The 21,161-nt window shown below is 42.4% G+C and overlaps 1 protein-coding gene across 1 annotated transcript; it reads right to left on the bottom strand.

The window, feature by feature from the left end:
• Window positions 1-5,752: 5,752 nt before the first annotated feature.
• Window positions 5,753-20,406, bottom strand: LOC309394861 (tetraspanin-1-like; the record flags this gene model as incomplete). Its single annotated transcript, XM_081958510.1, has 7 exons — window positions 5,753-5,943; window positions 7,165-7,248; window positions 8,500-8,634; window positions 10,917-11,024; window positions 13,967-14,173; window positions 20,187-20,253; window positions 20,396-20,406. 7 exons carry the CDS (start codon window positions 20,404-20,406, stop codon window positions 5,887-5,889), a joined length of 669 nt encoding a protein of 222 aa, XP_081814636.1. The 3' UTR covers window positions 5,753-5,886.
• Between the last annotated feature and the right edge of the window lie 755 nt (window positions 20,407-21,161).

Raw genomic sequence — 21,161 nt, 5'->3', positions numbered from 1 at the left:
GGATGCACATGGCGAAGGTGAGGCAGGGCAAGTGTCAGAGCAGGCCGGTTTGGGGGTGTGGCCAGCCAGCTGTCACTACTGGTTCAGCAATCCAGGCCCAATTACCACTATCGGTTTGCCTGAACCGGTCCGAACTGAGAGCAAGCCACCTCTGGAATGGGGAAAGGTAGCTGGGAAACCTCTGGAGAATTGCAGTGGTTTGCTCTATAATCAATCTTCTCTGACACAGCTTCTCATTATAGCAACTTTTTTTTGGCAACTACTGTAAAGATACAGGTACTTTGGATGGGAGGAAGATATTAGCCATATTTGTGTCAAATATATGTCAGAATTCCAAAAAGCATCCAAAATTAAATCAGAGTCTGAGGCAATGCATTCCTCAAAGTTCCAATTTTTTAGGAGAGCCATATTGGCACATCTGGGAAAACCTAAATCTGAAAGCTTCCTGGTTTTCCCCACCCAGTTGAAAGTTCAAGATCTTGCCCCCACACCCACAAGTCCATCACATGATCCAATCTTCCACTGCCGTGCTGGCAGTTCCAGCGATCCAGTTCCGGTCAGGTGCAGAAGTGCAAAGACAAAGGATGACCTTGGCTTTCAAGAGAGAATTTTGTTATGGCTACATATCTTCTAACTCCATACAATCCGCCCTCCCATTTTCCCAGAATAGAAAATGCATAGTAGAATAATAGAAAGTGTGGCAGGTCAAAGATCCAAAAGGAAAAATGGCTGCAGGCCTGACAATAGAATTGAGATAAATTTTGTGTATCATCGGTAATAATTTAGGGGATAGACCAGCGATGGTGAACCTTTTTTGGCTCACATGCCATAAGTGGGGGGAGTGCAGGGGGGTCATGTGCGGGCATGCTGCACCCATAATGCAATGCACAACCTCCCCAGTGCACATGCGCACACTACAGGTGCGACCCCCTATTTTTTGCATGATTTTTTCGCCCTCCCCAGGCTCCAGAGGCTTTATAGGAGCCTGGGGAGGGCGAAAACAGCCTCCCCCCCCGGAAGCCCTCCGAAGGCTTCAGGGACCTTCAGGACACTTCCCTGAAGCCTCCGGAGCAGTCAAAATGAACCTCAGAGCAAACTGGAAGTCACTTCCGGTTTGCTCGGAGGGTCGTTTTGAGTGCTCCGAAGGCTTCATGGACCTTCAGGATGCTTCCCTGAAGCCTCCGGAGCAGTCAAAACGAACCTCCGAACAAACCGGAAGTCCGTTGCTGAACTTCTGGTTTGCCCGTAGGGCTGGTTTTTTGCATTCTGGAGGCTTAAGGGAAGCTCATGAAGCCTCTGGAGGGCCTCCGGGGGGGCAGGGAAGGCTCTTTTCGCCCTCCCCAGGCTCCTATAAAGCCTCTGGAGCCTGGGGAGGGCGAAAAATGGCTTTAAAAAAGGGTGAACTCAGCTGGCCAGCAGGCGCATGCACGCTGCCCAGCTGACAGGCAGCGCCTCGCGTGCCCTGGCAAATGGCTCCACGTGCCACCCATGGCACGCGTGCCATAGGTTCGTCATCACTGGGATAGACATTTTGCTGATTAGCAAAATAGAAAAAGTGAGCACTGATTCAACTTATGCAGAGGTGGGATTCAATTAATTTAACAACCTGTTCGCCTAGTGACTGACTGAGTGGGCATGGCCAACTCGACGTCACTCATGGCAAGTTGGGGCGGCGCAGGCGAGACAATGCTGCAGAGACAGGGTGATTACCTAGGTACCATTCCGAGCCCCTTCCCTCAACCTTGGGCTGACAAAATAAAAGCCCATCTGAAGATTATGACTGCCTGCCAAGCCCAGCTAGCACATGCTGGCAAAAGGAGAGTAGGGGGCAGAAAAGAGAAAGGCCAATGTTAACACCCCATTTTCCGTCTCCCTTTTGCTTTGCACATTGGATCATGATGGGGAGGTGGGCATAAAAAGCAAAAAGCCCTCTTGGTCCATATATACTCACCAGCACGATGGAGATTCTCTCTTCCAGCTTGCCGGTTTGGGCATTGGGACCTTGAGGAGTAGATTGTGCACCCGGACTTGTTGCTGCTCCAAGCCCACTCTGGCTGCAGCATCCAATTTTCTTCCACACCCATGCGAGGATCCCAAGGAGCTTCGCAGCATCATACCGCAATTTGCATGCCTTAACAAGCCTGCTGGTTGCTTCAGTGTGCCTTTCCTCCCAGCGTAAAATTTTGGGTTGCACGCATGGGGCTCTGGGGGAATTGGTGCCTGGAGTGAGAGGGGGACATGGACTGACTGCTCGGGGAAGGAGTACCAGATTTCCAGCACCTACAAGGAAGCTTGGAGCAGCAGCAATGGTTTGGAGCTTGTTAAGGAGGACCGCTCCTCTGCCCCAGCCATGCGTTTTCAAGCCCGGGCTGATTGGATTGAAAAGCATGCAATATGTTGCCACTAAGCTCCCTGGGGTCCTCGCACCAACATAGAAGAAAATTAGAGACTGTGGAGCTTGAGACTTTCCCCTCTTCTCTTTCCCAAGGCACTGGCTTTAATGGAGGGGAAGCAAAAGTGGCCAAACAGTGTGGGTTCTCCCAGAGGACTCATCCCGAGGCAGCATCAGGTGGGATCTAGGCCCATGTTCTAGGTCCATGTTTTGCTGACATGCGTAGGTGAAATGCATCCACCTGCTCTCCCTCCCGCCCCCAATTTCACAGCATTTAACCTATTCCTATTTTCCCACCGGCTGGCCAGATGCCCAGTCTGCCTTCCAGGCTGACAGGAGTGCACGGCATTGCCTGTATCGCAGGGTTAAAATCTGAAACAGCCAGGCTGCTTGGCTTGTGCTGATGGATCGCCTTTTATTCCTCCCATTGCCTTGTTTTTTTAACTTGCTGCAAAGTCCAAGAGGTAAGGTTCTTGGTTGTCTTGTCCCTTTTGCTCCACATTTTTTCTCCATCCTCCTTTTTGCTTGATGGCCTTTGAACATACGCTGAGGAGGAGCAGTGGTGTCCAGCCTGTTTTCTCACCACTGCCAGTGCCACTCAGCTCCCGCTGGGAGGCTACCTAATGGGGTGAGAGGAGAAGCGGAAAAGCAGGAGGGGAACTGATCTGAGCAGAGCCCTCCGAAAGAAGGGGGCTGAGGGAAAGTTCATGTGCTGTGGATGCCCTTGCTTGCCCCTTTGCCTGACTTCCCTCTTCCCTTAGTCTCCTCGGTGCTTGCTCAAGCTGTTTCCCCCCCCCCCCCCAGTCTAGCTTGATGCAGGTGGAGCCACATGGCCCTTTGCAAGCCCGCTGTCGGTGAAGATGGCGCCAGTGAGGGCTGGCTTTTTGCTAGGTTTGTTCAGCTGTTGGTGGGAAAATGGCTTCCTCCCCAGGCCCCTGTCCATTTCCTCCCCGACAGCCAGACAAACTTAAGCAAAAAGCCAGCCTTCATGGAGCAGCAATGCGGTGGTGGTGGCAGGTCATTTGGAGTGGCAATGCACCTGAGGTGGCAGGCCATTCAAGCCAGCAATGGCAGGCTGTTGAGGTGACAATGCAGTGGCGGCAGCAGGCCATTTGAGCTGGCAATGGCAGGCCATTCAGGATGGCAATGTGGTGGTGGCAGGCAATTCAAGCCGGCGTGGCAGACTGTTCGTGGTGGCAATGCAGCAGTGGCAGCAGGCAATTCAAGCTGGTAATGGCAGGCTGTTCGTGGTGGCAATGTGGTGGCAGGCAATTCAAGCAGGCAATGGAAGACTGTTTGAGCCAGCAATGGCAGGCCATTTGGGGTGGCAATGTGGCAGTGGCAGCAGGCCGTTTGGAGTGGCTATGGAGCCTGTTTTTGGGTGGGCTGCCTCGGAGGCAACGTGGCAAGACTTGGACTCCTTTTGGGCCTGGCTCTCAGCTGCCACCCATTTACCCTCCCCTACACATTGGGTCTCGCATCTGGGATGACTTGCTGCTTCTGGGCGGCAGGCAAGCGACCATCAGGGGTAATCACCATGCTGTGTGTCTGGACCAGGCACTTTCTCTTGGGCCTCCCTCCTGGAGCCAGGTCTAAAAGGCGGTCGAGCCTCACTGTGTCCTTCCCCTCAGCCCTTTGGAAGAGCATGATGGGCCTCTATCCCTGCTGTTGGCCTTACCTTCTCAGGCCAGGTGAAGAGTGGCAACATGGGAGGCAGCTGGGCAAGTGAGCAAAGGAGGGCTCACCAGGCAGAAATCAGCTGGGCCATGTGGTCGAGGCAAGTGAAGGAACCAGAGAGCAGCAGCAGCTATGCTGCGGGTGTGCCTCTAGGCATCCCCTAGGGCAGACAAGACACGAAAAGGAGTGAGTGGGAGCAGTGGGGAGGGGAGGGGTAGAGCTAGTCAGTGGTGCAATTTGCCAGTTCTCCAAACTGCACAGAATCGTAACAGCCAGTTCACAGAACCAGTCTGAATATCACCCCTGAATTTATGGTATTCTCTATATGTATTCTTGGTGGATCTTCACTTTCAAATTCATATGACTTGTTGAGAGACTGAACAGGCTGATACTGAAGTGCCCCATGGTGAGATACTTTATTGGTATATTAGAAAAATTTAGCAATTAACCAATTTTTTAATTATAATCTTGCTTAATTGTGCTTGGTTGCACTTGATTTTATTTCTTGTTATTATATTTGTTTATGTTTTTGTTTTAATCATAAATTATATTCTATAAGTTGCCCAGAGTCCACTGAAGTGGGAAGCTATATGAAATCTAATAAATAATAAAAATAATAATAAATTGCAAAAGGCAGCTTTACAGAGAACAACTTACATCCTTTGACAATACCTTCAACATCATCAAACAACAATATCAGTCTATTCGAGTCCTTGGGAAGGACTCGATAGATGGAAAAAAATGCCAAATCCAGTCTAAATATATTTGTTTCTGACTTGCAACAAACCATAATAATAAGAAAAGTTAATTTTCCTTTTTTCATTCCCTATCATGCCGTATCAAAAAATAAAAAATAAACCTCATAGCTCATGGCTTCATTAATTAAAATTGTCCACTAATTCATCTAATATAGTGTTAGCTTTTGTTACTTAAATCAAACTGTGAAATCTTAGCTACGTAATGAAATCAAAATAACTCCTAAAGATTAATCACATTGTGACATAAAAAGTATTGCACATGTTTCTTTAATTTGAAGTTACAATATATTTTGTCTTTCAGAATAAAGAATCACTGAGTAGTAAAAGCTTGCATCAATATTGGAGAAATAACTATGGCAAAAGCAGTTAGATTATAATAAAAAGTGCTTGAGGATTAGATTTTTATTAATGACACAATGCCTGCATCAGCAAATTTGCTTATCCTACATATAAGTTGCTATCTCATACAGTATATTTTCAAACTATCCTATGAGGTCAGCACTAAAGCAACTCATGCTTTATCATGGAACACTATTGACACTACTGGGCTATTAACTGTGTCACTTCTGGGAACCAATTCTTCCTGGCCCTCATTCAAAGTTTCCAAATTACAGACACTTTATACAGCTGCATTCTTGATCTGCTTTAGGAATGGTACTATTTCCCTGCCTGCACTCTCATCAGGTCTGCTAAGCCTATACACATATCCTTACAAAGGACACTCAAACATATTTAATGTTCTGTTTTTCAAAATAAATGTTCCTTCTAATATATCCCTGGGCTTCCCACCACATAGAACAAATAGTAATAGATGAAGCCTATTTATTTTCTTGGCATGTCTGACTGTGTAATGATTTTTACAATAGGAAGGGGAAATTAATGATTGATCAATAACATTATTAAAGAGGTTCAAGATATGGTAGCTCTATAGCTATACAGAGCCACTAAAAGATATGGTGTTTTTTTCCATTTATGAACAAGGACAATTGTCTTGTCCTTCACTGGAGGCACAGACTGACTTGGATGGTGCTTGATCGGGCCAAGGAATGGCGTTTTGCTTCAGACCTTTGTACCAATATGAAAATAGAGGATCAAGGAGACAACCATAGCAGCCAGCTACAAAACAAAAGAAAAAGTGAAATGAGATTGACATAGTAGCATGCTATTTTACTAATCTGACACAACCTCTGATGTAAAATAGACTTAAAATGTCCTCAAAGCCTGCAGAAGCTATTCACTTACTCTTTTTCTAGATTTCAGAAGTATTATGATAACATTTTGGAGGGGAATATGCAGTAAAAGTTTGACTCATTTTCTATGACAGTATAATCTGACAGCATCTAGGCAATATCTACAAATGATATAGGAGAATGAAAGAATCTTGCCTAAAATTAATATAAGTAGGAAGATTTCTTGGCTTTTAGAGATGGTTTTTCTGAACCTATTATCAATTCCACTATAGAAATGAAGGTAGCAACTTCTGCAAATTAATCAGCATACTGGTATATCTTTGAAGACCAGGATACATTGTGCTATAATGGACAAGAAACCTGTTGCTCCTGACCTCAAGAAGTGAGGTCAGTTCCCACCTTCCTGAAGACTTGACTCTGCCAGTTAGTCTGGAGCCCCAAGGTAGGAATATCACACTGGCGGTGATTAATCGATTAATAACAATACAATACAATACAATAGTAGAGTTGGAAGGGACCTTGGAGGCCTTCTAGTCCAACCCCCTGCCTAGGCAGGAAACCCTATACCGTTTCAGACAGATGGCTATCCAACATCTAGATTCACAGATTCACAGATTCACCTGCTCAGCCTTCTCCCTCCCCCTATCTTTTAGCATAATTTATACCTGATAATTGTTATTTTTATAGTGCTTTACTCTTGTATACATATTGTTGCATAAGCTGTACAGAGTCACCTAGTGGTTGAGATGGGGGCAAAAAATTTAATAAATAAAATAATAATAATAAAAAACCCCACATGGAGTATAATTTTAAATCTGCTAGTGAGATTTAGTTTTGGTATTATGATTACCAGAGTCTTTTAGTAGAGGTAAAGCATTTGGCAGTAAAGACATAAAGGAAAAAGATTGGAGAAGATTGTTAAAAATACCCAACTGGAACTGATCAAAGCAGGTAATCAGATGAAAGATACAGTTTTTCTAAAGTCTCTATCAAACAAAACAGTGAACATACATTACCCACACTGTCTGGGCTTTTGCAATAAATTTAATCAAACATTACTTTTGGAAAGCAAATTCTGGGGTCTCTGACTCTATGTTAATAATGTCATGAATCTTGAGATCAGGAGAATGAGCCTATGTAAGCCTACCTCAACCATCCCAATTGCTAGAGCCATTCCTCCGACAATCTTCCCATTGTGGTTCAGAAACATCTCAAATTCAAACAAGCAGCCCTGAAAGACGAAGATATGTGATGTAGTGGAGAGAATTTGTTACCACTTTTCTATGTTACTGAAATCTCTTGCTTTCAGTATCAGTATTGATACAAGAGTCCTGGATCATATTGCCAATTTAATGAATTCTTTGGGACTCTAATAAAGTAGGATGCATAGTGGGGGGAAAAGCATGCAGGGATTGCCATAGCCTATTGCCACCTCCACACACCCTGTTTTCAGCCTCTGTGCACCCCATTTTCCGCCCATTCCAAGCGATGGGGATTGGAATGGGTGGAAAATGGAGCACGCAGAGGCCGAAAAAGGGGCACGCGGAGGCAGCAATAGGCTATGGCAATCCCTGCAGCTTGAAGCAGCTGATTGTCGAGAGGCCGATCCAACCAACAATCAGCTGCTTGTGCTAATCAGGCTATGCTGAAGCTGAAACTGAAACAGGCTGTTTGCTGCAAGGAGGCAAATGGTTGGGAGGCAGAGGCCAAAGGGTGGGGGCTGGCGGGCGGGCGGGTGGGACTACACTCAGTGTATAAGACACACCCAAATTTTCACCCTCTTTTAGGGAGGAAAAAATGCTCTTATACTCTGAAAAATATGGTATTTTCGTTCATTATTTAAGGGACTTGGTTCACATGTTTCCTGTAATTCAGGAGTAGCTTTAATGTGGCAGAAAATGCCATAGTTCAAACAGCTTGCTTTTCTGGTGAAGAGCTCCAATTTGTCAACCCACTCAAATGTTTCTTTGCCATGGTGATATTCTGGTTTGGCTGACTTACAGGCTCCAAGTGGAGTGATTCTAGCCATTTGAAGGGAACTGATGTAATTTATTTCTTTTACTTTGATTTTTTTTAAAGAGGGGAGGGCTGTTTTGGGGTCAAGCTAACAGTGCAGAGAGCAATGCAGTCAATAACAGGCCAACAGCTAAACACTGACTAGATGGCAGTTCTGTGTGCTTGGCTATTGGGCCAAATTAAGGAGTTCCCTGCCTACAAAAACATCTTTTTGTAGTGCCTTGAATCCTAGCAGGAACTGAAAATGATCAGAGTTGCCTTGAAGTAGGCTTTGAATTGGGATTAGAATGGTTTGGGGATGAAAAGGTTGGTGGCCCCTCAATTAATTAGATTTTACCTACAGACTGGGTGGGGTGTCATTTCCTCTAACAAAAATTAGATGGGCTGCTTTTGGTCTTAAAAGTAATCCTTGTCACAACCCTGAAAAGCAACCAGCCTTTTTGTGATCTTTAGGAAACAAAGTTACCTGCTTATTATGGTCTATTTCAAATTGCTGGCATTCTTTGTTGGATAGGCAGCAAAGAGAAGGGTATTTCTCATGAGCTTGATAGAAGTAGGAACTGTTGAAATCTGCATAGTTGTTGAATCCACAGCATTTCAGCTAGAACAGGAAGATGCATGAGGTTTACAGTTGCCAAAAGACATGGAAGCAGCCAGAAAATATATTGACTATCCCAAAGCTGCTAAGATGTAAATTCAGTACCAACATTTGGAGTTTTATATTACCCAATTCATTATGCTTAATGCCTCACAAACTAAGTAGGCCATTTTTCAAGGTTTTCCCGGAGTTAATAGAAGGATAGAATCGAGATCAGGTGAAGTAATAGAACTGCTTTACAAAGCCTTCGTGCAGCCACACTTGGAAGACGGCATCCATTTTTGGTCACCACAATATAAAAAAGATGTTGACATTCTGGAAAGAGTACAGAGAAGAGCAACAAAGATGATTAGGGGGCCGGAGGTTAAACATATGAACTGTTGCAGGAATTGGGTATGGTTAGTTTAGTGAAAAGAAGGAAAGAAGGACTATGGGAGACATGATCACAGCATTTCAATATTTGAGAGGCTGCCACAAAGTTGGGGGTCGGGACTATTTTCCAAAGCCTCAGTAAACAGGACAAGAACCAATGGACGGAAACTAATCAGGGAGAGAAGCAACCTAGAACTTAGGAGAAATTTCCTAATGGTGAGAATAATCAAGCATGTGAAATGGCTTGCCTTCAGAAGTTGTGGGTAGAGGCTTTCAAGAAGAGACTGGACAACCATTTGTCTGAAATGAGTCCCCTGTTCATGCTGGGGGTTGGGTTAGATGACTTCCAAGGTCCCTTCTAACTATTATTCTGTTACCCTGTTATTCAGTTGGTTCTTCAGATTGCTGCACATATACAATTCTTTATATTTTCTCAATCTTTCCATTCCTTCTTGCAGTTTTTTGATGCATACAGAGATTAAAGTAGAACAGTCTAGATGCAAGTACAAATTAAATCATAAATGAAAAAAGAGACTTTCCCCACACATACCTTGGTATTTATTTAAAATGCAGCTGTATTTGAGCAAAACGGTAGCAGATTTCAAAATCAAACTTAGAATTTCTCTGAGTTAAAGTGGAAGTCAGACTAACAAGATTGCAAGGGCATGCCAGAGAGTCATTTGAGTGCTGACATATTATCACAAGTTAATTTTCAGCAGTAACTCTGTGATACCTTATGTGGATATAAAATTTGAGAGATCATTTATGAAGATATTGAAGAGCCCCGGGCCTAAGACAGAACCTTAAGATATTGCACTGCATGCTTCCCTCCATGCAGATATTGTTCCATTGAGGACTATCTCCTGAGTGTGATTGGTAGCTGAATCCATTTGGTGGTGAATCCATTTGGTCTGTTCCACATTGTTCTATCTTTCCAAAAAGTAAGCTGTGCTCTACTTTGTCAAATAGCTTACCAAAGTCCAAATATATACAACATCTCCTTGAACCACTAATTTAGTCACTTTATTTTAAAAAAAGGCAATCAGAGTTTATTTTGGCACAATCTGTTTTTAATAAACTGATGCTGGCTTCTATTAATCACCTTGTTCATGGTTTACATATCTGCTGCTTGGTTTCCAGTCATTTGATAGTTCCCCAGTGCTCCAGGATCTTTGAAATATATAATTCAATGGGTCTGAAATCTTGTCTGTCAGCTCCTTCAGAACTCTGGGATGTAATCCATCTGGTCCTGGTGATTTGAATAAGGTGAATAGGTGCTGTCTTGTCTATTTTAACTTGTATTCCTAGTCTGTCTTTTAGGATTCTGCTTTTGGTAGGTTGGACTATTTTTCTTTTCTTTTCTGTGAAGACAGATGCAAAGAATAAATTTAGCAGTTCTGCTTTCTCCTTGCTGCCTGTCACATTCTTGTCATCTTCTCCCATTAGTGGACTGATTTTTTTTCCTTGACTTTTTCCTTGTATTTTTTATATTGAAAGAAACTTTTAAAAACATTTTGACATTTGTTGTAAATGTTCATTCTGAGTCTTTGCTTTCCTGACTTTGTCCTTGCAGATTCAAACTATATGCTGGTGTTCTGCCTTAGTTATGGGTTGCTCTTTCCATTTTTTCCTCTCTTTGGTAGTTTCCTGATGCTCCAGGATGCTCGTTAGAGAGAGAACCCAACTAAGGAGGAATTTCCTGACAGGAGAACAATCAGTCAGTGAAAAATCTTGCCTCCCAGAACTGTGAGTACTCCATTGCTGGAGCTTTTCCAAAAAGATTGAACATTAATTTGTCCAGGATGGTATAAGGACTCCTGCCTTGTGTGGATTGGACTAGAAAACCTCCAAGGTCCTTTCCAGCACCCATGATTCTATGGTTTTATAAAACTGGTCCTTGCCAGCTGAATTACCTTTTTCATTGTAGTATCCCAAATGGCTGTGAGGTCTTCTTGCCTCCCATAGTCTTCTTTTAAAGTCTTCATGGCCCAGTTTTTCAAGTGTTCAACAAATATATTTGCCTGAAGTCAAGAGGCATGTTAATGGTAAATGATAATATTACAATTTGTCACTTCACTTCCTTATAATACTGTTTAAATTGTCATCTGCCTTATCAGCTGTTCAAAATCTTTCACTATAGTTGGATGAACTGTGTCATCAACATGCTAAATCAGCCCGCCTAAATTTGGTGTTCTTTAGACCTATCAGGGATGCGGTTGCTCAGTGGCTAAGACGCTGAGCTTGTCGATCAGAAAGGTTGGCAGTTCAAATCCCTAGCACCGCGTAATGGAGTGAGCTGCCATTACTTGTCCCAGCTTATGCCAACCTAGCAGTTCGAAAGCATGTAAAAATGCAAATAAAAAAATAGGGACCACCTTGGTGGGAAAGTAACAGCATTCCGTGCGCCTTCGGTGTTTAGTCATGCCAGCCACATGACCACGGAGACGTCTTCAGATAGCACTGGCCTTTTGGCTTTGAAACAGAGATGAGCACTGCCCCCTAGAGTGGGGAACGACTAGTACATATGTGCAAGGGGAACATTTACCTTTACCTTTAGACGTATTGGGCTATACTTCCAGATATCCTAGTAGGATGCGTACTGAGTAGCATGTGAAAAAATGGGGGGGGGGGGGAGAGTGTTGTTAGCCATGACTTACCACAGTGGAGAAAATCAGCACCACAACAGCACACACCACTTCTGCTGTGAAGATTACCAGTATAACTGCAAAAAACTAGAAACAGAGAAATGTGCTGTTCACTACCAGCAAAGCTAGAGCTCAGAAATGCCAGTTAAAGCTCAGGGTTTAGGCAAAATCTAAATAGTGACTTTCCAATGTTTTTAAACAGAGAGATTCAATATTGTACCATATGATTGGTTTAGTTGTCAGAAAGAGAAACAGACATACTGCAATGAGTAGATAAGGTGTGCTATTATTATTTTTGTTGTTGAGTTTGTTAGCAATAGCAATAGCACTTAGACTTATATACTGCTTCACACTGCTTTCCAGCCCTCTCTAAGAGGTTTACAGAGTCAGCATATTGCCCCCAACAATCTGGGTCCTCATTTTACCCACCTTGGAAGGATGGAAAGCTGAGTCAACCTTGAGCCTGGTGGGATTCGAACTGCCAAACTGTAGGCAGCCGGCAGTCAGCAGAAGTAGCCTGCAGTACTGCACTCTAACCATTGCACCACTGCAGCTCATAGTACAGTGATGGCGAACCTATGGCACACGTGCCACAGGTGGCATGCGGAGCCATTTGTCAGGGCACGAGAGGCACTGCCCTGTCAGCTGGCCAGCGCCCATGTGCACGCTGGCCAGCTGAGTTCACTCTTTTTTAAAGCCACCCCCCCCCCCAGGCTCCAGAGCCTTTATAGGAGCCTGGAGAGGGCAAAAAGAGCCTCCCCCGCCCTCCCAGAGGCCCTCCGGAGGCTTCATGAGCTTCCCTGAAGCCTCCGGAGCGCAAGAAACCGGCCCTACGGGCAAACCGGAAGTTCGGGAATGGATTTCCGGTTTTCTCGGAAGTTCATTTTGATTGCTCCAGAGGCTTCAGGGAAGCATCCTGAAGGTCCTCAAGCCTTCGGAGCGCTCAAAACGACCCTCCGAGCAAATGGGAAGTCCGGTTTGCTCAGAGGTTCATTTTGACTGCTCCGGAGGCTTCAGGGAAGCGTCTTGAAGGTCCCTGAAACCTCCGGAGGGCTTCCGGGGGGGGGCAGGAGAGGCTGTTTTTGCCCTCCCCAGGCTCCTATAAAGCCTCTGGAGCCTGGGGAGGGCAAAAAAAGCATGCAAAAAATGCGGGGGTCGCACCTGTAGTGCGCGCATGCGCACTGGGGGGGTCGCACATTGCATTATGGGTGCAGCATACCCCCCTGCGCTCCCCCCACTTATGACACAAGAGCCAAAAAAGGTTCGCCATCGCTGTCATAGTATGTTCTTATAATATTAATAATATCTATAGGACAACCCAATTTTAGGCATACTATATTTATACTGACTATAAATGATGTTCATGTGGATTATAAGGGGGATGGATGGAAGGCAACATCCTGCCAAAAGTGAAGTGGCCTGAGACTGCCCCCTCACCACATATAAGGAACAGCCTTTTTGACAGAATGAAGCAGTCAGATCATTTAACTAAGCTGTTTCTAAACTAGGCAGGCTTATTTATTTTATTTATTAATTAGATTTCTAGACCGCCCCCTCTCCCCAGAGACCCCGGGGCTTCATAGAGAGATAGATTTTATGGCACTTCTCTGGTGCTTTATAATGATGTTTGATGTCATGATGAAAAAAATATCAAGATTAGCTTGCCTTGACTCTCTTGGGTATAAGAAGGAGAAACTATATTAGGCTTTCAAGATTCTATTGTTAAAACCTATTTCAATAAAATAATCTATTGTTTGTGATACTTGTTTTCTGACCTGATCTGCCTTAAAGAGCTGACAGATTATTTCAAATGTCAAATACCAACCAATACTAGGGCTGTGCAGCATTCTGAATTTGAAAGGACTTATGTGCTTCAAAGCACACATGGGTATGTCCTTGGGACCTATCTACAACTCCTTTAACCTTTCATCAGTCTTTTGCTGATAAAGAATCTAAGTAGAATAATTCTTTGTACCATCTATTAACATTTTAAGATAATTTTAAGTAACAGAAAATAATATTCTTGCCCACCTAACTGGAATTTTTGAGTAATACCAATATCGAGAACTGACTTCAATCTAGCTCCATAAAATAAATAGGAATCAAAAATGCTTGAAAAAGAGCCTGGTGATCCTTTCATGATGGGACATTTATTTTGGGACTCTACCAGCATATCAAGATTCAGAAGAATTTGAAGGCAGAAAAGGTCTTAGAGCAATTAAGTCAAGATGAGAGTAACCATGTGCAAACTTTACAGCTTAGCAAATTCATAACACCCACATTTGGTCTATGGCAAGATCTTTTTGCAAATCACTTACTATCAGCAGGAGACATCTGCTTTCTTTCACAGCTCCCCAGCATCCCAAAAAGCCCATGATGAAAAGGATGCTGCCAGCTGTTATGCACAGGTAACCCACATGGAGCAGAAGCATCATTTGTGGTGCAGCAACTCCAAGGATCTTCTCAAAGGAATCACCATCTACCTTCACCCAGATACCAATGCCCAGCAAAGCCAGGCCCGCTAGCTGGGAGGAAAATGGAGAGAAACCAGAAGGTATCATTTCTGCATAAGAAAGTTCTATTTCTGCAATAAAAACTTTTGAGCAAAAAGGACTGTTTGCTAGCTTCCACATTTCATTCCTAACAAATTGAACCAGTATCGACTGATTAGAAACATCCATAAATCTCCCCCTTACCACAATGGATCCTCAAGGCAATGTACAATCTATACAGATAGTCCTTGATTTACAACTATAATTGAGCTCAGAATTACAGGCATAAGTTGTTGCAATTGTAAGTTGTGGTACTCACATGGCTGGAACAGAGGTGGTATTCAGCAGTTTCTGACCAGTTCTAGAGAACCGGTAGTGAAAATTTTGAGTAGTTCGGACAACCAGTAAATACCACCTCTGACTGGCCTCACCCCCATCTATTCTCTGCCTCCCAAGTCCTAGCTGATCAGGAGGAAATGGGGATTTTTTCAGTAATCTTCCCTGGAGTGGGGTGGGAATGGAGATTTTACAGTATCCTTCCCCTGCCATGCCCACCAAGCCACACCACACCCACCAACCCACACCCACAGAACCAGTAGTAAAAAAAATTGACTCCCAACACTGGGCTGGAAGTAAATTTCCAGCCATTTTTGCAACATTCATTAAACAAATACTGAAGTTATTAAGTAAAGGCTACAGTTGTTAAGCCAATCCATTCATTTGAATGACTGTTTTTTTTTATCGAAATCAGCATAAAATGCTGGAAACTGACAACAAAAATTGCAAATTGTGGTCAGGTGACCATGATAGGCTGCAAAAAGTCATAAAGTTGACTCCCCTGACATGTAGTCAGTGACTATGGGAGCAGTGTGACCATTTATGACAGCTTGAGGTTCTTACAGGCTGCAAAGCACCCATTCTATAGCCACTGTAACTTTAAATGGACATAAAACAACCAGTTGTTAAGCTAGGACTATCTGTAATAAAATAGGTTTTATATATACTGTATATAAAACCTATAAAAATCTGGTTGGTAGAATCAACATGTGTCTTTCTTGGTTTCTGGGACCTCATACTAACTAGATACTGTAGTATCTGCCAACACTACAGATTGTCCTCTCTTAACAGTCATTCATTCAGTGATGACTTAAACATTTTTCACTGGCCTTTGTCTGTTTGCCTATCTAATGCTGCCAGTTGTTCCTCATGCCTTGTTCATCACTGTCACACCCACTTCATGTATACTGCTACTATACCAGCCCATGGCCTCTGCTCACTTCCCACCCAGGATCTCTTCTGCTGGCCACAGTCTTCCATTTTCTCCCAATTCCAGAGTTGGAACTCCAACTCTGGAGTTCCAGAGTCCACACAATTCAGATATTTTGAGCTAACAGAATAACAAAATTGGAAGGGACCTTGTAGTCATTTAGTCCAACCCCTCACCCAAGCAGGAGATCCTATACTATTTCTGACATATGGCAATCCAATCTCTTCTTGAAAGCCTTCAGTGATGAAGCACCCACAACATCTGAAGGCAAGTTGTTCCACTGTATCACTATCAGAAAATTTCTCCTTATCTCTAGGTTGAATCTCCCCTTGATCAGTTTCCATCCATTATTCCTTGTCTGGCCTTTGAGTGCTTTGGAAGATAGGTTGATCCCACTCCCCTCTGTAACAGCTCCTCAAATATTGGAACACTGCTATCATGTCTCTCCTGGTCCTTCTCTTCACTAGACTAGCCATGCTCAGTTCCTCATATGTAATCATTCTTCATAGGTTTTAGCCTTCAGTCCTGTAATCATCTTGGCTGTTCTTCTCTACACTCTTTCTAAAGTCTCAACATCTTTTTTGTAGTGTGGTGACCGAAACTGGATGCACTATTCTAGGTGTGGTCTTACTAAGGCTTTATAAAGTGGTATTAGTACCTCACTTGATCTTGATTATATCCCTCTGTTAATGCAATTTAGCATTGCATTGGCTTTTTTGGCTGCTGCCACACACTGTTGACTCATATTTAATTGATTGTCCACTAAGGCTCCAAAATCCCCCTCACATTTACTTCTATTAAGCCTGGTATCACCCAATCTATATGTACTTTTGGTTTTTCTTGCCTAAATTTAAGCCTTTACTTTTCTCTACAGTGAATTTCATTTTGTTAGATAGGGCTGTCAAGATCCATCTTGATCCTGAGTTTATCATCTAGGTGTTGGCTATTTCCTGCCAGCTTAGTATCATCTGCAAATTTGATGAGTTCCCCTTCTATTCCCTCATCTATGAAGATATTGAAGAGTACTGGGCCTAAAACAGAACCTTGTCATACCCCACTGCTTACTACGCTCCATGTAGGCATAGCACCATTAGGACTACTCGTTGAGTATGCTTTGTTAGCCAGTTACAAATCCATCTGATGGTGTTGCTACCTAATTGCACTTTTATCTAGCTTACTAAGAAGTAGGTTGTGTTCTACTTCGTTGAATGCCTTGCTGGAGTCTAAGTATATTATGTCCACAGCATTTTGCTGGTCTACTAATTTAGTCACGTTGTCAAAGAATGAAATAAAATTGGTTTGGCATAATCTGCTTTTAATAAACCTGTGCTGGCTGCTAGTTATTACTTTACTCATTTCTAGATGTTGGCAGATCTGTTTTTTTATTATCTTTTCCAATATCTTTCCAGGTATTGATGTTAGGCTGTTTGATCTGTAGTTTCCTGAGTCTGTTTTCTTCTCTTTTTTGAAGATGGGAACACATCAACTCTTTTCCAGTCCTCTAGTACCTTTCCAGTGTTCCAAACTTTTTCAAAGATATGGCACAGTGGTTCTGAGATGACATCTGCCAGCTCCTTTAGAACTCTGGGATGTAATCCAACAGGTCCGGGTGATTTGTATTCATCAAGATCAGACAAGTGTTCTCCTACCATTTTTTAAACTTATTTTTACTTTTATTTCTAGTTTGTCTTTTACAGCTATGTTTTTGGTAGGTTGGGCTATAGTTTCTTTAGTTTCTTTACATTGGCCTGAAGACCAATGTAAACAATGAGTTAAGCAGCTCTGCTTTGTCTCTACTGCCTGTTACTTCCTTGCCATCTTCTCTCTTTAGTGGACTCACTGTTTCCTTGATTTTTTCCCCTTGTTATTTATATGTTGGAAGAAACTTTTTTTAATCTTTTTTTTTTACAAGTCTTTGTTTATTCTAAGCCTTTGGTTTCCTGACTTCGTCTTTGCAGATTCTGGCTATCTGCTGATATTCTGCCTTAGTTGTGGGTCCCTCTTTCCATTTTCTGTACTTGTCCTTTTTGTCTTTCTATTTGTCAGAAAGATCTTTGTGTGGCCCTGCTGGTTTCTTCATGGATATCTTGTTTTTCTTTTTCAGTGGTATTGTGCTGGACTGGGATTTTATGATTGTATTTTTAAGCATTTTCCAAGCTTCTTGAATTTTTCCCCCTTTAGGATTTTCACCCAAGGAATCTTTCCCAAGCTCTGAGATTGTTAAAATCAGCTCTTTTAAAATTTAAAACTCTGGTATCATTATGTTCTATTGCTTGTGTTTGCATTAAATTGAATTCTAGTATGACATGGTCACCCTCACCCAAGTTTCAACTCCATTGCTTCTCTGTTTGTGAGAATTAAGTCCAGTATGGCTGTCTCTCTAGCTCCCTCCTCTATCTTTTGGGCAACAAAGTTGTCAGCTAGATTGGTCAGGAACCTATTTGATTTCTCACTTGGTGCAGAATTAGTCTTCCGATTGATGTCAGGGTAATTGAAGTCCCCCACTACTATTGTAATGTGTTTCCTACATATATTTGTTAATTGGCTAGCAAAAAGTACATCTATTTTTTCTACTTGATTGGGTGGCCTGTAATATACGCTTATGACAATGTTAATTTTTTTTCTTTTATATTGACCCATATGCATTATAGGAGATTTTTTCTTTGGTTTCATGCATTTCTATAGCAATATAATGGTCCTTATAATGGTGCAACTCCACCTCATGGGGCCTGGGGTTTTGGGGGGTTGTTTTGTTTTTTTGAAGAGTTTGTAGCCTTCTATCAGTATGTTCCAGTCATGGGTTTCATCCCAGTAATTCTAATTATATCATATCTACCTTCAAGTAATAATTAGAATTGAAATTTTTATTCAAGTTCACCCTGCTTGTTGCCTAAACATTTATATATAGATCATTATAGAACTTTATGTCTGACTCTGGGTATGTTTCCAATGCGTCCTATTTAGTGTTTGAATTTGTCTTCCTTCCCATCCCTCCTTACCCCATTATTTGATTTGTTTTCCAGGGATTTTTGCTTGGAATTAGGTCCTGGATATCCTAAAGATTGGTCTCCTTCCCCCCTCAATTTTAGTTTAAAACCCTCCTGATATGTTGAGCCAATTGTTTCCTGAAAACATTCTTCCCAATTTTTGTGAGGTGCCCATCCCTTGCAAAAAGCCCATCATGGAGGTAGTGCAGATCATGGTCCAGGAATCCAAAGTTCTTTTGGTAACACCAACTCTTTAGCCAGTGGATTTAGCTTAGAATCCTTAGTTTTATTTATTTATTTTATTTATTATTCATATTTATAGACCGCCCCCTCTCCCAAAAGGGACTCGGGAGTTCTCTTATTGGATGTTGACCTTTCATTGGCAGTACAGATGAAAAAAACTGCTTGTGCACCTGACTCCTTAACTTTCTTGCCTAGCTACTCATAATCCTCAATATTGTTTTCAGGTCCATTTTCGTGTCATTCGTCCCTATGCATAGTAGTAGGAAAGGGTAGTAATCTGTGGGTTTTATTATTTTGGTTAGCTTCTCAGCCACATCTTTGATTTTTGCTCCAGCGAGACAACATACCTCTCTGGCTTGACTGTATGGTCTACAGATGGCTTCTTCTGTTCCCTTAACAATCCTACCCTTAATAATCCTATCACCAACCACCACCTTTTTTTTTTCCTAGGGAGGTTTGGGGATATTTTTCTACCTATCACAGAACCGATGATGCTACTTTTTAAGGGACATTTGATGATGCTTCTTTTCCAGCTGTCTGCATGTTTTCTTCCAGGAAAAGTCTATGAAAGTGATTGCTCTGCACCAGTGAGGCTGCATCAGAGTGGGTTGGGTTGGACAGATTTTTTTGTATTAGGTTTGTGTTTTTTTCTATGAAATTGACCAGGGCTTCTGTTTGAGAGCTAGCCGGATGCAAATGGAAGCCCAGACTGGTGAACAAGGTAGACTCTGGATATACACGCAAGAAAGGTGGTGGCATGAAAGAAGACCCTATCTGGTACCATACTGGTACATAATGCAGTGAGCATCCAGTGTGGTGGCAGCAAGTAGGGCTGGGTGGCAGCAGCAGCAGCTAGCAGTAATGGTTATAAAGGTGGCCAAAATAGCAGAAATGTGAGAAACAGGTGAACGGGGAAAGTTGAAGTGAAAGCAGTCCCTTATCTTTTTCCAACAGTGGCTTGGGTTCTTGCCTAACGACTATGTGATATTCACTCAAAAACTGCAACTGAGAATGCCAAAATTGCTGCTGCTGAGTGGAGCAGTCATGTGACATTTCACGCAGCAGCAGGGTTGCCAGTCCCAATTATGGTTGTTAAGTGATGACTACTTATACTGAGAATGGAACTATTTGTTGGTGAGCAAATCCACATATTGAAATAAACAAACTTTCAGAGAAGAAAGGTACTTAATCCTTCAAATTATCCCATGCAATTATTTCTATCAGACAATGTTGGACAGGATTTGTTAAGGATTGGAGGACAGAGGAAATTGGGATCATTTCCAATTTATACCATTACATTATAAGAGAACTACGGTGGCAAACCATTTTTTTCTTTTCATATTTGTTCTGTTGTATGAACAATGGAACGTATTAAGATTGCTTTCCCATGCTGAGTATTTCCACATACGAGGCTCATACTGCTCTTAAACCTCTCACATCTGCACATCACAGATATTTTGCAAAAGTATACTTTGTGCATCTGTTCAACTTCCTGAACTATTTATCCAGCTCTCTGCCACAACCAGTTGTGTAAGTAGCACATACTTACAAAGATCACTCCATTAAATACAAACATCATCATCTTCAGGAAAGAGAAACAGATATTCATTTTGTACCTGCAGTCAAGAGAATGATAATTATCATTTTGGTGAGAAAACCATAGAAGGCAAACAATGATAGTGTAGGATTTGGCCATATCTTTGGCCATAAAACAAAGACATTAAAATTAATGACAAATTTGTGAAGTCATTACTTTACTTTATTGTCATTGTACGTATGTACACAGTATACACATACAACAAAACTCAACTAACACCCAGAGACCAGGCCCAACACACATAACAATCGCCAAACACACCCCCACCCATCAAAAAATTATCCACCCCTAAACCACCCAAGCATCCAAACAACAGACCAAGTAGTGCTGTCCAATAACTCACTGATGGTGGCCCTTTAGTTCATTGTTGAGTGCAATTATAGCTCTGAGATAAAAGTTATTCAGAAGACGGTGTGGTCCTAGTTTTAATTGTTCTGTACCTTCTACCAGAAGGCAACAGTCTAAAAAGATTGTAAGCAGGATGGGAAGAGTCTCTGAGAATGTTATGCAACTTCCTCAAACACCGAAATGTGAAGATGTCATCCAGGTAGCTGGAGCCCGGTGATATTTTGGGCAGTTTTAATGATTCTCTGTAGAGCTTTTTTGTCCGCTGCAAAACTGCTCCCATACCATGCAAGAATGTGTCGTATGTCAGGACACTCTCAATAGTGCCGCGATAGTAGGACAGAATTAGATGCTGAGATAGTTTTACAGATTAGATTGTAGATTTTAGAACATCATCAATTTTCTGTTACCTATCATTTGCTGTCAAATAAATGTACAAAATTTAAATAGCTGAAAAATTTCGACGTTATATAAAATACAGAAGGGGAATCAGAAACAACGTTAAAGTAATTAAAGGTGTGAACTGGAAAAAAGGAAAGGAAATGCAACTAATTCTAGTTTAGACCAACACAGTTCAATATA

This window comes from Natrix helvetica, assembly GCF_964273705.1.
Source record: "Natrix helvetica genome assembly, chromosome: 1".
Taxonomy (NCBI): Eukaryota; Metazoa; Chordata; class Lepidosauria; order Squamata; family Natricidae; genus Natrix; species Natrix helvetica.
The sequence above is the reverse complement of the archived record's forward strand: the minus strand, read 5'-3'. Positions and strand labels throughout refer to the sequence as shown.